Source organism: Lepidochelys kempii, chromosome 2 (genome assembly GCF_965140265.1).
Source record: "Lepidochelys kempii isolate rLepKem1 chromosome 2, rLepKem1.hap2, whole genome shotgun sequence".
Taxonomy (NCBI): domain Eukaryota; kingdom Metazoa; phylum Chordata; order Testudines; family Cheloniidae; genus Lepidochelys; species Lepidochelys kempii.
In genome coordinates, this window is record NC_133257.1 from 260,640,973 (window position 1) to 260,657,270 (window position 16,298).

The 16,298-nt window shown below is 42.7% G+C and overlaps 1 protein-coding gene across 7 annotated transcripts in view; it reads left to right on the plus strand.

Annotated features, from left to right (window-relative positions):
• Positions 1-16,298, plus strand: part of ADCYAP1R1 (ADCYAP receptor type I) — a 188,756-nt gene that overhangs the window by 136,514 nt on the left and 35,944 nt on the right. For all 7 annotated transcript variants that reach the window (XM_073334759.1, XM_073334763.1, XM_073334764.1 and 4 more), the window contains 3 exons: positions 2,004-2,064; positions 5,684-5,753; positions 8,262-8,353. In XM_073334759.1, coding sequence (XP_073190860.1) covers positions 2,004-2,064; positions 5,684-5,753; positions 8,262-8,353 — 223 coding nt within the window. The remainder of the gene's footprint in view (positions 1-2,003; positions 2,065-5,683; positions 5,754-8,261; positions 8,354-16,298) is intronic.

The following is a 16,298-nucleotide window of genomic DNA, read 5'->3' on the forward strand; positions in this document are numbered from 1 at the left end:
AGACCATAGTGCAACCCTGTCTCAGGTGAATATTTGATTTCAGGATCATAAGTTCCCCAGAGCAAAAGATGTCCAACGCTTCAAGGTGCATGGAGCTGCATGCATAGGAGCTGAAGGGGGGTCAGCACTCTGCAGGGCTGAGGTCTTCACCAGTGTTTTGGAGGGCCCCAAGTGCATTGTCAGCACTTAGCATAAAATTCATGCAGTTACAAACGTGGATACTTTTCTGAACTATTCAGTCCTCTTAGCCCTGCAAAATAGGACTGATAATTTCAGGAAAGATCCTATCTTCTCATAAGATTTCTTGTAATTTCTGCTCCTGGTAAGGGAAGAAATTCTCTCTGCAAGAATGGGCCTTTCAGCAGCATTTTGATGCTGCTTTTATTCTGACCTTGCCATATCAACCATATCAACACACGCACAAACACCATATGCATAGAAATAAACAGCAGTGCATTCATCGTTTCAATGAAAATCCATGTGTCATGGAGCTGGCTCAAGAGATGTAGGTCAGGCTTGACAAAGCCCTGGCTGGGATGATTTAGTTGGGGATTAGGTCCTGCTTTGAGCAGGGGGTTTGGACTAGACGACCTCCTGAGGTCCTTTCCAACCCTGATATTCGATGATTCTATGACTCTGTGTATCCACAAGTACTTGGCTCCGGCGGAATCACAGAGCTCCTCTGGCCAGAGCAGGGGCAGGGAGCAAGCTCCTCCGGTCCTGACGCTTGAAGAGGTCGCGCGCTCTCTCACCTCTGAGGTCCCGTGGCTGGAAGAGCTGTTAGCTCCCACTGCGGCCCCGGGACCTGCACCCCTGCTTGCCCCCCATCTCCTCCCCAGGCATATCCCTATATGGAAGCGTTGTTTGGATTACATTTGCAATAGATACATTGGGCCCAATTCTGATCTCACACCCACTTTTCATTGTTGTAGCTCCACTGACTTTTTTGCAGTAACTTCTGATTTACACCATTGTAAGCAAGAGACGCAGCAGACCCGTTTGATCTGATCATACTTACAGTTTCATCAGATCTTCATTTCTAATGTAATGTTTTGGTTTGAAATTTTATAAACATCCATTATACACCCAAAGATCCTTGGTCTTTCATAAGCATGAGAATATTAAAATTGGATTCAACTTAACATGCTTTATTTCCTCTCCCCAGAATGTTTATTTTTGTTGCTGTTCAATCTCTCTCTATTTTAACTTTTTAGAATATCCGGGTATGTTCTTCTTTGACAGAGCTCTGCTTTGCTCAACGAAATAGGTTTAGAAAGTGGTATTCTCAATTTTAGTAGCTTCAGGACAGGCCCTGAGAAGATTAATTCTACTTATTAACCAATGTGACACCAACTCAGCTTTGCAAAATATATGAAGCTTACTTGCGGCTGCCAGTCTCACCTCCTGCTACACCCTAGGGTTATCTACTTCCTTGTGGTTTCTGTCAGTCCCTCTCCTTAATCTTCCCACCAGAGGTTGAATCTTTCATTTGCCCCATTTCAAAAATACAATGCATGCCATTAAAACTCCACATTTGCCTCTGTGCAGCGGTTGCATCCCTCAGCATCTCTAAGTAGAGGAAGATGCCGGGCTTATTTCCAGTGTTTTGTGTGGTGATTGAACAATATCAACAGCACAACAATCTAATCCTGCACCATTCTACGACATTGGCCTGAAACACTATAGACCCCTCCCTGTCGTCATTTATACTCATGAAACCTCACTGAAGTCAACTCACCCTTTTTGGATTCTGACTTGAAGTCCTTACTCGAATGCCAAATCCTTAGAGAGTAAGGGCTGCTAGATTCATTTCAAGAACAATCCTGTTGTAAGCTGTAGGGCTTGGGGTCATTCCTAGCAGCTTTTTTTCCCCTATAAGCCATTGAAATATAAAACCTCCGTGGAGAAAGATTGTGCATCAGATGGAAGTGATGTGCACTGTGCAAATAAGGATAATAAATAACAATAAACAAATAATGATTTCTCTCTCTTGTCTTTTGTAGGCACCCCGACAATTTGTGTCACTGTCTGGGCTGTACTGAGACTTCACTTTGATGATACCGGGTAGGTACCATTGGGTGAGAAACTCTCCAGTCACCTCATTTTCAAGTGAAGTACAGAAGGGAAGAGGTCTGGTGGTTAGAGTAGGGGAATGTGGGCCAGGAGACCTGGCTTCCGTTCCCAACTCTGCCACTAACTCATTGTATAACTTTGGGCAATTTGCTTAGGCTAAACCAGTGGTTCTCAACTTGCGACCCAATCAGCACAGAGCTGTGGCCCATGTGACATTCTCAGGGCCATACTGGTCGTATTGGATGTGGCCCACATAACACATTGTGGGCTACATATGCGGCCCACAGTGGTAAACAGGTTGAGAACCATTGGGCTAAACCACTGAGTACCTAAGGTTGGACTCCTAAATACCTATTTAAGCACAGAAGTAGACGTGATACAGTATTCTGAGTTGATGCCCTTTGAAGCCAGTGGGGATTTCAGGTACTCAGCATCTCTGAATATTAGATCCCAACTTCACCAAAGATTAGAGATGTTTGTATCTGAGGTTCTAGCTCAGGTCCGTCTCTCTCAAATTCCCTTCCTAGTGATTCAGTGACTGACTACACGTAAAAACCTCTCTCCATGGAGGATTTGAGTTTTTTTTTTATCCAATGTTCTATTTTGATGATAAAACAAATTAAATCACCTATTTCCATGCAAAACAAGCCAGAAATCCCTGTTGTGTCATTATGATGATTATAGCACTGGTCCTAAAAGCATTAATTGCTTTTAGAAATCCAGATGGCCCCTGTTTTGGGGGAGTAAATATCTCATGGGAGGAAAAACCTTTGCTGCTTTATTTCTGAGAAGTTTATTAACATGCAGCACATGTAGATGGAGTCGAGCTGAGTCTCTCAGTGGCTATTTTATTTTATTTTTTTGAAAGATCAGCTAGGTTTGTTCAAGGGTGGGGAGGAAAAGCCAGCGTGAGTCTGAAAACATTTCAGAAATCATGGGGCGGGGAATCCACCAAGAGAAAGGGTAAGGGCTGAAATTTAAAGACACTGACTTCAACTCCTGATGCAGCCCAGTGTAAGTGAGAAGGGAACTGGGTCTCTAGATGGTGCTGTCTGTCAATCCAGAGTAATACCACTGAAGGGAATGGAGTTATACCAGAGCTCAGAATTTGGCATCTTAAAATGGAAAAGGGCCTTCCCCCGCAACAGAAGAAGTCGTGGTTCTGTTCTCCACAGCAGCAAGCCACTCTTACCTGTAACAGAGTCTGCCTGGGGAGTGCAGTCTTTAAGTCGATACTTACATGCCCAGCTCTTTTCTCATTGTTTTTCATATTCTAATGTACTCTTACGTCTCTGACTCATAAGAAAGGGAAAAGTGGCTGTTGCTTCCACCCCTTTCATTCTGTGGGAGGCGCACAGGTTGGGCTAAAGTGGTCTTGGGAAATGCACATTTTGCCCTTGAAACTGCTTATGTTAGAAACCAGCCCATGGGCAGTCAGGTTCAGTGGCAGGTGCAAGAGTCATGGCTAGTGGTCGAAGCAGGAACTGGGAAGCAAATCCAGCCCCAGGGCCAAGGCTGGAGTCAGGAACCAGTAGCCATTCCAGGAGTCAGTGCCGGAGCTAAGAGCCAGGCCAAGGGTCAGAGCCAGGATTGGAAGCCAGTAGCCACGCCAAGGGTCAGAACTGGAGTCAAGAACCAGAGTCAGGGTGAGGAAGCCGTAGCCAGGAGCAATCAGAGGTAGTTAGGACTGAGCAGGAACAAGGCTGGGGAACAAGGCAGTAACAGGAGCAATGCTGGAATATGGCCAGGAGCAGCAGGCACAGGGAGGGTCGCAGCTGTGGACATGAATGCACTGAGCCACTAGAGAGCTGATGCTGGGCTAACAGCCAGCCAGTTGCTCTTCCTGACCAGTTAGGTGGGGCAGTTAGTCAGGTAGCCTGCTGCAAGCCAGCTGCACTTGTTGGGGTGCTGGGAAACAGGCTGTTCCAGGCCCTGATCCCTGACAGCTTATTCCTTTATGGACAAATTCTTAGCCACAAAATGATGCATATTAACACTGCAAAACTACTGTTAATGATGGCCATATGCTAACCAGACATGGTCCCCCGCACAAACCCTCCAGAGCAGGGCTAATCTATGCAGGGTCCTGACAAATTCAGTTTTACAGATCCTGGCTGAAATTTTCACAAGTGCCTGCGTAGCTTAAGAGCACAAGAATCATTGACTTTCCGTGGGACTCTTGCTCTGAAGTCACTTAGGCTCTTTTGAAAATTCCATTCACTGAGTGTGTCAGGGATAAAAATACAGGCCATTTTCTGTGCCTGACCCATTAGACCCTGCCCTAGAATTTCACCCCACATATATATAGTTTTCCTGTCTTAGACAACCTATGGAGTGGTTCATTTGTGGGTATGTCTGGACTGATGGGGAAATTTCAGATCTGTGCACCACATACATATGGAAGATGGAATCTGGCTCACAAACATTTCCTCTACTCCCACACATGTACACACAACAAAGGGACCATAGTTTTTAATGTACGGGTTTCTACTCCACCCACCCCCACCGCCACCCCCACCCCCAGTGTTTTGCAGGCAGGCATTTGACGTATGTAAAAGGTAAAGATAAACTTTCACAATATTAACATTTTGTTCTTCTGAGTTCTTTTCACTGTGCGTTAGAATCCGACAATACATCACTAGAACCAGGATTTACAGTTGTTATTCCCATGGGGAGGAAAGCTCACAACTTCAAGTGCAAAGCATTTTAGGATGCCTGATGGTGCTAGGAAAAATAAATCCCAATCAGTAACCATGCTTGATTTGTTTTAAAATTGGGAACACTAATCAAAAGCTGTGCAGGGGGGAAAAGGTCAGATGCATGTACAAGAAAAAAAAGTTTGCACTATTTTCCCAATTCTAGAAACACATCCAAGGCCTGAAAACCCAGACATTCTGTTGACCAATTTAGCCCTCAAATGAGTGTTTGTATGTAGTGCTCATGCAGTTCCATAGGTGTCAATTGTGCATATAAAGGCAGAATGCGGATCCAATGGGCAGAAATGCCATTTGCTTTAATGATAGATTGCTGCAGAGGACATTACAACAGTTAAAATAAGAACTGACCTAAACCTTTGCCCAAAACTCAATCTGAACCTTCTAAAATATCACTTTGCTCTTCTGCACAGTAAACCTCAAAACACCCCCTTGAGCTAGTTAAGTGCTCGAATACCCATTTTGCAAACGTGGACTGATGCATACAGACACTTGGGGCCAGATTTTCAAAGGTGCCTAAGGACGCATATCAGTGGCTAGCAGGATTTTTGGCAGTGCCTAAACAGGTGAGGCACCTAACTGTGATTGATTTAAATGGAAGTTAAGTTAAATCTCTAGAGACACCTCTTTGCATATTAAGGTGTCTAAATACCTTTGAACATCTGGCTCAGGTGATGTGGCTAAGGCTGCATAGGGAAGTCAGTGTCAGAGACAGGACTGGGAACTCTTATTTCTTGAGTCAAAGCCTTGTGCTTTAGTTGCAAGACCTTCCTTTCCCTCTTGTGACAAAGTTCCAGTAGAAGAAAATATCAATGTACTGGCGTGCCCTGTGGTCTCTTTATCTCTCTCTCTCTCTTTCTTCCCCTGAATCCCCCTTTATTTTTTAATTATTTTAGCTGCTGGGACATGAATGATAACACTGCCCTGTGGTGGGTGATCAAGGGTCCCGTGGTTGGATCAATAATGGTAAGTAACATACGTACAAGATATCTCTTCATGGCTATCAATATGAGCTAAAACTGAATTAAAGCCAATGACTCTACAGGTTGTCACATAGCAGAGAGTAAGGCTGGCTAGAAGTTGCTCTGCCCTAAGCAAATTGGAAAATACCTACTATTATGTAACATGCATGTACCCAAGTATTACTGCTCCCAGGGTTCATAGATACCTTTAGCATGCAGGACCTCTTTCTAGCTCTGGATAGTAAATCATGCACATCTCTTATTGAAGTGATTAATCACTGAAATAAACTACCGAGGGAAGTGGTGGATTCTCTGTCTTCTGGATGCCTTTCTGGAAGATGTGCTTTAGTCAAACACAAGTTATTGGGCTCAATACAGGAATAACGGGAGGAAATTATCTGGCCTGTGTAACACAGGAGGTCAGACCAGATGATCGTCGTTCTCCCTTCTGTCACTAAGCTCTATAAAGCCAATGCAAGTCATATCTGGAGCATCAGGATGGCCCTGTCCTAGGCAGTGTATACTTGCTGTCATAGGCCCACCAGGCTTGCTTTGCCCCTATCAGTTGTACAATCAGTTGCCCACATGCAAAATGGGAAATGACTGCCTAGGAAGGTGCACTGCAGAAAGGGATCTGGGGATCATAGAGGACCACAAGCTAAATATGAGTCAACAGTGTAACACTGTTGCAAAAAAAAACGAACATCATTCTGGGATGTATTAGCAGGAGTGTTGTAAGCAAGATACGAGAATTAATGCTTCCGCTCTACTCCACACTGATTAGGCCTCATCTGGAGTATTGCGTCTAGTTCTGGGCACCACATTTCAGGAAAGATGTGGACAAATTGAAGAAAGTCCAGAGAAGAGCAACAAAAATGATTAAAGGTCTAGAAAACATGATCTGTGAGGGACGATTGAAAAAATTGGGTTAGTTTAGTCTGGAAAAGAGAAGACTGAGAAGGGACATGATGACAGTTTTCAAGTACATAATAGGTTGTTACAAGGAGGAGGGAGAAGAATTGTTTTTTTTAACCTCTGAGAAGAGGACAAGAAGCAGTGGGCTTAAATTGCAGCAAGGAAGGTTTAGGTTGGACATTAGGAAAAAATTCCTAAGTGTCAGGGTGGTTAAGCACTGGAATAAATTGCCTAGGGAAGTTGTGGAATCTTCATCACTGGGGATTTTTAAGAGCAGGTTAGACAAACACCTGTCAGGGATGGTTTAGATAATACTTAGTCCTGCCATGAGTGCAGGGTACTGGACTAGATGACCTCTCGGGGTCCCTTCCAGTCCTATGATTCTATAGTAGAGCCATACTTGTTATAAGACTAAGTTATGTGGGCACAGATGCAGAGACTAAGATGGATTCAGAAAATAATAATGCAACATTTGAAGGTAGAGGAGCGTAAAATGAAACCGTAAGGGTCCTGCAATTCCCGGTGACAGATCACCAAGGGGGATTCACCCTAGAGGATACGTAGGTGATGGTACTTCCACCCCCTTCCCTTGGGGGTTTCAGTGAAGGGAAAGTTAAAAATTATGTGTGGGGCTCTGATGCTGGATGCTGCTGAGGGGATGCCCTGAGCAGAGCTGTTCGCAATTTTTGACTATTTTTTTAAATCAAAAATGCAGCAGCATTAAAATCAAAATGTTTTTTTGAAAACCTATCCGTATGGATGAAACGTTTGATTTTTGTCTGGAAAAAGGAATTTCAGAGCCCGGTGACTGTGTTAGCTTTTGTTTCTGGCGGGTTTTTAAATTGAAATTTTTAACAGAAACAAAATGGGATTTTTTTTTACCACTTCTAGTGTTCGGTCAGGGCATTCCCCAGCTGCAGTAGCCAAGGCCCCTCACCTGCTCCCTTTTGTAGACATTATTCCACCACAGCCCCTTCCCCACCCCCCCACCTCCCTTCTCCCCGTCTGCATGGATCTGTGAGCTAAATCGAGCCTCAGGGCAGCAAGGAGCAATATGGCAAAGACACCTGCCTTACCCTCGCTCAGTAAGAGAACAAATCAGCTCTTCCTTCACATGTAGCCTGATTCTGAGAGGTGCTGAGTACATGAAGTCAATGGGAGTTGAAGGTGCTCAGTACCCCTTAGGCCTGAGATCTGGCCAGCCAAGTACAGGCATTCAAGGATCTGTTTCCCTTGCAGTTTTTGATAATGACAAATGCTGAAAACTGTTTACTTAAGCCTCTCATTAACTGTTGCTGGCAAAGGCATGCTCAGGCACGCAAGGGAGTCTGTGCCCACAAAATCTGGGCTTGGGGCAATAGACAAAGTGGGAATGCTGCCTCCATGGCATATTGCCCCACTATTAATCATGACCCTGCAAAGTCCCCTCTCCACAGAGGTTCTACAGTGTTCCAGCTCTGCAGGTTTGGGAGGAGTGAGGAAACGGGGCCAGCAGGTCAGACTCTCCCTGTCATATTAGGAGAAATACGGCATAGCTAATAGCATTCTCCCCATAAGCCAGGATTGCTTTTCACTTCTCTTTTTCTTCTCTTCCCAGATAAACTTTGTTCTTTTCATTGGCATAATCGTTATCCTTGTGCAGAAACTCCAGTCGCCTGATATTGGGGGCAACGAATCCAGCATTTACTTGTAAGTACAATAGCTGTCAAATAAGCACTAATTAATTCAGATCTCTAATATACACATAGGAAAAACACACTCAATAGAACTCAATTGACTTTTTTGTCTGTGTCATAGAGTCTATTAATGATTTTTTTTTAATCCAACGGCCACTAAAATACTTTTTTTAGTGCCACCTTTGATCTCTCTTTAAAGCTCTTAGAAAATAATTGTAAATGCTGTATATGTTTTAAAAAACGATTATGCACAGATCAGTTATTTGAAAATTAACATACTGTCCAGGCTTCGAGGATTGTTATATCTATGGGACAGTTTGCTGGGCTTCATATGTTCCAAGGACCTGATCCAGAGTCCACTGAATTCAATGAGAGTCGTTCTGTTAACTTCAGTGGACTTTATCAGAGATTCTAAGTTACGAAGTCCTTGTAAAGTTACATATTTGGATGGTAATTTTGAATCCATTCAACATAAACTAAACAATCGTTATTGCTCTTTAAACTGCTTCAAAGCTCACAACTAATCTTAAATGTTTCCATGTGAGTTTTTAAATCGGAACTTGTTTTCATTTTGCCCTTTTATTTTTTTTTTTCCAAAACATATGTCCTGTCCATTAGCTCCTACTTCTTCCTCCTCCTAGAGAGTCGTTGTCAGCACTGATTTGGCTGTAAATCCCCATCTCCGGTTTGTGTCTCCCATTAGAATTATTTTTGTTTTTCTTTTAAATACTTATGGAATGTTGAAAGGAAAAAAAAATAGCTACAAAATGCCTGGTGCTTCCCCTGGTTTCCTGCCTAAGGACTAAGCAGGTTTCCCTTGCACCTTTCCAAAGTCCACGCATTTTGTGCAAGCTAAAACCATGATTATTAGTCTTTGCTTAGCACTGAAAAATCCAATTTAACAGGTTACAGGAGGAGATTTCTTAACATTTAGGATTATGTTTAAAATTTCGATCTAATGCCTCCACTGTACCTTACAGTCCAGTCCAAAAGTCCTTACTTACGCAAAAATCCCATTGAGGTCTGTGGTGTAGTAAGCAGTTCATTTCGTCACTGTTAAGTCCTGGATGGAGCGTAGAGAGATCCTGTGTGGTGACCACGTTTAAGCTAATTTAGAAGATAGAACTTCAGGATCTTTGTCTCTGTTGAGCATCCTAAATAATTCTCTTTGCATTCATTGCTATGGAGGCTTGTGTCTATGACAAAACACTGCAACATCAATATTTGCCTAAGTAAGCATTGCAGGTCTGGTCACTACAGGAACCCATAGTTCATTGTGTGACTGATGGATGAAAATCATTTTTTTCTCCTCTCCTATCCTCCAGTTTATGTTTGCATGAAATGGTGGCACTTCTGTAGATCACGGTCTCCTTTTGGTCTTCCCTAAATGGAACATCCATTTAATGAAGGTGTTTCACTCAAAGCTGTAAGCTTTATACCCACAGACCTAAAGAATGCTTTAAATACATTCTGCAGATACACACTGCTGAGACTTACAGCTCAGGAGAAACTGTAGTGGCTAGGTTAGCCCGCTTACCCACATGGTTTGCCCAATCCAGTGCATGAAGACTTCCCATGTAATTGCTTGCAGGAAATCCCCACTGCATCTTAAATGGCAATCTAGATGTGCAGAGCCATCTCTTCCTGTGAATAGCTAAGTGCATGTTTGCTGCACAGCTATTACATATGAGGCAAAGCATGCCATAAATTCAAATGATTAGAGTAGGCTATGAAGCATCCTTGCCATTTTTTAGTCAATATGGTTACTGGGTTTCACTGATATTTTTCCTATGTGTATAGTTGGCAACCAGAACAAGAAAACATCATATTTTCTGTTTCATTCGCTGTCATTATTTTTTCATATTTGTTTGCAACTGTATAAATGGACATGTGTAAATATATCCTTCATTTATGTACGTGTTATGAAGTGGAGTGTTGTTTATCCAAACAGATTTAACAGTAGCAAATGTATCTAGAAGTAAGGCAAGACATAAAAAAATATATGCATAGATATTCACAGGCAGATATAGTATATATGCACACATACTGTATACAATTCTGTTGTTACATCAGAGGTATGGTTATGTCACCATATTAAAACTTCCATGGAATTTAACCTAGAGCCCATAATGAATATCTGCCCTGCCCTATTCTGTTATCTCAGACTAACAAATGTTTAGTTTGCCCATTTCTTTAACCAGACAAAAAATGAAACACTTCCACCCATTTCTGCAGTACTCTGGACACACCTCATATCAACAAACATGCTCAAAGCAGTTTTGGGGGGATTTATCTTTTTGTTCTAATGTACCATTTTGAAAAAAACACTGTGGAATTCAGTACTGTCAGGCGAAATGAGAATGAAAGACAAGGCAGCTTATTCTGTATCCCAGCTGTGAATCCATAGACATGATTCACGTGGGAGAAAAAATAAATGTTCGTATTGTTGAATACTGGTTGGAAAAAACACTTTGGGTGAAATCCTGGCCCACTGACCTCAATAGGAGTTTTGGTATAGGGTCAAGAACTGGGGCCAGAATTTCATCCTTTATTATAAAAATGAGACAAGCCGTCAAAATTCCCACTCAGACAGTCCCATTTGGGTCAACTCAGTACTCAAGCCCCATTCAGCAAAGCACTTAAGCACACGTTAACTTGTTCAGCAAAGGAGTTAACCATGTGGCTGAGTCCCATTGACTTCAATGGGGTATAAGCACACGCTTAAAATTAAGCACCTGCTCAAATGTTTTGTTGAATCTGGGCATTAATAAACTGGAGGTTCACAAGTATATCTATGGGCAGAATTTGGGTCATTCAGTTCAGTGGAACTACTTATGTTACTGCTATTGCTCATGTGAATAGGGTGAACAAGATGTAGCCTCTTTGCATTACCCTAAAAAGACCACTGTGAATATGTTGATACACACACACACAGAGGCAGAGAGAGAGAGAAAGAAATGTCATACAGTACTTTAGGATAAGTTAATTCATACACTTCCATATTAAAGACTATGTGTATCTTTTTTGTAAAGACAAATACTCTTTTCACCCATATGGGACAAAAAAAATTGTATCCATACATTATATCCATACATTAGGATAATTTTATATGTTGGATTTACTTGAGATGATACAGTATATGACCCAAATATAAATTAATATGTAAATGGTTCCTTATATATTAAAGTCCATACACATGAAATATGATATACTATCTGTGTATATGAAACACACATGCCCTTTCCATATGGGTAAACTTGCCTGTAACTCAAGAAGAATTCTAAAAAGCTTGTTACTAGCTTTGAGAGGAAATGAGAGGAAATGTTATATTCCTATTATCTATATTGTATCTTCACACATGAGGGTCATTTTATCAACTAGCTTATGAGTTTGCTGTTTCATAGACACTATGGGATAGACTCACAAAAGGACGTAGGTGCCTAAATCTGAGAATCAGACTCCATTGGGGTTCAAAAACCTTCTGTTCAACTGCTGCCTGTAGGTGCCTAAAAGTCTAAAATTGCTCAGCATCTAAATTTTTGCAATAGATATTCCTTAGGCGCCTATGTTTCTGCCTCTGAGCATGCACACTGCAGCCTTGTGCCAGTCATCCAGACACCTAAGCCCCAGTGTGATTCATGAACTGGGAAAGATAGATAGGTGTTTCTTCGCCTAACTTACCTGTGGGGCCCAATCCAGTAAGGGGACCTACAGAGGAGTGGAGGGAGAAGCACAAGGACCTCTGTCGTAACTTTAGCACAGTAGTTAGAGCACTTACCTGGGCTGTTGGAGACACCCAATTCAAGTCCCCCCACCACATGATTTGGAGAAGGGTTTCAACAGGCATCTGCCACCTCTCAGTTGGATGCCCTATTCACTGGGCTGTGGGGTGTTTTGATGCAGGGCTCTCTCAGTCTTTCCTGTCAAAGCTGTTCCATTGTGGATACGTAATTACAGAAAGGTATTGGTATAGGATCCTGGGTCTCCCAGCTCCTGGGTGAGTGCACCAACCACCAGGCTATGGACTCATTCTCATTCTTTTGCTGGCTCCCTCTCTTTGGCCCAGTGATCCTTTCCTTATTTATCCCCAATGGAACAGCTTCCAAAGGAGAGACTGAGGGAGCTCCACATCAGAATATCCTATAGCCCAGTGACTGGGTCGCTCACCTGAGATGGTAGATCCCTATTTCTCCCTCAGGTGGAAGGGGAACTTGAACCCACATCCCAGGTGAGTGCTCTAACCACTGGGCTAAAAGTTATAACTAGGGCTGTTGATTAATCTCAGTTAACTCATGCAATTAACTCAAACAAATTAATCGTGATTAATCGCACTGTTAAACAATAGAATACCAAGTGAAATTTATTAAATATTTTGGGACGTTTTTCTACATTTTCAAATATATTGATTTCAGTTACAGCACAGAATACAAAGTGTACAGTGCTCACTTCATATCATTATTATTTATTATTATTACAAATATTTGCACTGTAAAATGATAAAGAAATAGTATTTTTCAATTCACCTTATACAAGTACTGTAGTGCAATCTCTTTATTGTGAAAGTGCAACTTACAAATGTAGATTTATTTTTGTTACATAACTGCACTCAAAAAACAAAACAATGTAAAACTTTAGAGCCTACAGGTCCACTCAGTCCTACTTCTTGTTCAGCCAATCGCTAAGACAAACAGGTTGGTTTACATTTACGGGACATAATCTGCCCACTTCTTATTTACAATGGCACCTGAAAGTGAGAACAGGCGTTCACATGGCACTTTTGTGGCCGGCATTGCAAGGTATTTACATGCCAGATATGCTAAACATATGAATCTTGGTAAATATTACGGTAATCAGTCTCCTTGGAGTGACCCCTTTAGTGGGCCACGCCCTAAGGAGCCACAAAGTTCACAGCAGCAGGCCCCTGGCCTCCAAGCCTGGCCCGTCAGCACCAGAGATTCCTGTCTCTCTCTGTGGCTGCCTGCAGCGAATCCAACAAGGCCATATTTCTGTGGGAGGCTTGAACTGGGTCCCTCTGAGCCACAATGCTTTCAGGGAGTATTTACAATGATGTAGGCAGCCTTTTCAAAGCAATGTAACCATTTACTAGTCACCTGGCACACAGAATTTGAAAGTCCTTTGGTTACCATAGAGAAATTAAGGTTAAAGAATAGTCCATGCTGGTTAGCCCAGACCCCCAGCCAAGCTGTAATGAACCCCATGTTCGGGTTCTGCCTCTCTCACTGTCAATCTGACCCCCTTAATGAGAAAGCCCAGAATTCTCTCCCAGGTGAGAAAGCCCAGAATTGCTTCCAGAAGCCAATCCTTTATCCCCCAACCACATACCTTCCAGTCCTTTGCTCTCAAGCTGGGATATTTGCTCAGCTTCCCTGCTGAGAAGTGGGGAAATCCATCTCCCTCTGGGTTCTTGGTTGCTAGGTGTCAATGTTCTGGTGATTGGGTTCTTCATTGTCTTGGATTTTCAACAGATGTGGGTTGGCTTCAGACAGTCTTTTTTAATGACACATTCAGACTCCGGTAGCTAGGCAATGTGCATTGCTATGTCTCTTAGCCTGCCCTGAGAGCAAAGTTGGTCATTTCCCCTCCCCCCAGTGGGTAGCTATGCAAAATATAGGGGAAACTGAGGCACACATAGGCTTCATAAGGACATTACAGCAAATTCTCATTTTATCACAGTGGCTAACCCCAGGAGAGCATTTGCAGCTGAGAATCAGAAGCAGAGGGAAGTGCCTCCCTGCTTTCCGGATTTAAGCACCTACCCCCAAAAGAGGGCTGGCTTGGCACCTTCCAGTGTATGGCTACACTGCACACTACACCTAAGCTCTGACACAAGTTTGTGCACAAACCCCCCTTCCATTCACACAGAAAACAGTCTGATTCAGATCATCAGGCACTCAGGATCAGGTTCCTCGGACCCTACTGAGGGGACAGTCAGAGCCTGAGCACCACTGGGACTTGGGTTCAAGTGCTTCCATTTTGCATGTGTCAGCTCAAACCACAGACACATGTGAGAAGGTCTGCATAGTGCAGTGTGGATGTATTAGCACATCTGTGAGGCCTGGGTCCAGCCATTGTAAGCCCAGGTCTACAATGCAGTGTGGATGCTCAAGTGCGTGCTGGGTAACTCTGAGCCTATAAGCCTGGGTCCCACAGACCCTGGTTTACAATGCAGTTTAGGCATAGCCCCAGTGGCTAGCTTAGGCGAGTGCTGGATTTTCTGAAGCCCATTCTGGGACACCTGTCTGTCCCCATTCGTTGTATGCCTAACCCAGGCTTTGTGAATCCCAGTGACTTTTTAGGCACCTAAAAGTGAGGCATGGTGACACTCAGCATCACTACATGTAACTTTCTTTGCAACTCTAGCCCTGTGGCCCTGATTCTACCAAACACTTAAGCACATCCTTGACTTTATGGACTTTAAGCATGTGCTTAAGTGCTTTCCTGAATTGGGTCTCAGGGGCCTAGTTTCCCATTGCCTTGGGGCCTGGTGCAGTCATTTCTACCTGTGCAACAGTGGGCCAAATTCTCTGCTGGCATAACTCCATTCAGTGGTGCTCTTAACAATCTGGGTTATCAGGTTTCCCAGACTCGTCCTAGAAACATTTAACAATAAATTCATTTATTTTCTCTGCTTAGCTCATATGTATATTGGGTGGCCTAATTCTTCATTCTTTGGGTACCCCACTGAAGTTAATGGGAGTTCAGAGTGCACCCAAAATGCACGGTCTAGTACCTGAATAGCAACCACCAGTAAATAGTTATCAGTATGGTTCATACATCATACGAACTAGTTTCACCAACGTGCCAGAAAGTCGTATGTATCTCTGTTCACATCTATCTAGCTATAAAATGATGTCACACTGCATTTATCTATTACTGCCCTGTAAGGGCCTCTTTGTTGGATGCATAGTGCATTATAGAGAAACTACATTGCAATAGTACTGATGCTAAAGTCAATGTAGCGTAGCCACCATATATTGTGGGACTTGCTTCATGCACATTAAAATGTATTCAGCACCGCAAAAATGAGTGATTGTCATCAAAATTAGACGTTCACTCTAAATAACCTCCCCAAAGATCATTATAAGCAATTTCCTGTGTTTTCAAGTTGAAAAGAAAGGTTAGAAACATTTAGCTAATTCCCCGTGTTCTTGATTTTGTTTCTGCAGACCAGTTAAATGCTTCAGCGCGTGTGATATCTCCAGTTTTATCCATTTGTACATCCACCCATTCATGACCAGCCTTGTGCAATTTGTCATCCTCCATTTGGTTCGGGCTCAACATTACCTGCATGCTGCTCGTTCCATTTTAGATTGAGTTGCTCTAACTGTGACAGACCTGGACAGAACAAACAACGACTCAGTGTTTATTTTAATGATGCTTAAAACCCAAAGTTCTCCTTCCATTTTACTTGAGTGAAGGCTGGATTCATGAAAAAATATCTCAGCCATTGAGAGGGGTGCTGATTTCATTGTCAATGCCCTTTAAAATTTCAGGACTCTTTTTTTTCAGAGTTCTCTCTATGTTTTGCTAGCTTATTAGAACATATTTTTCCGTAAATATCATCACTTCTTAATCATCCTTACTTTCTACTGGCAGGAGCGAGCAGTCAAAGGCAAACATACGGAAAGTTCAGGCCTGTGGTCCTTGGGCCATGTTCTGCTTTCTGTTATTCTGGTGTCAGTCCTCAGTAGTTCCACAGACTTCACTAGAGTTGCTCTGGATTTGATACCAATGTAAATTAAATCAGGATTGAACCCGGTTGGAGTTTTGAGAACCTCAGATAAAAGGTCTTCTAAAAGGGTGAAGTGTTGATTATGTATTAACATTCATAATTGTATTTATTATTTCTTTTTGATTACTGCCTATGTAACACACAGGAGTGAGCTGATATCCCCTTCTAGTGGCTGAACTATGTAAAAATTATTGTCTCTTAGTGC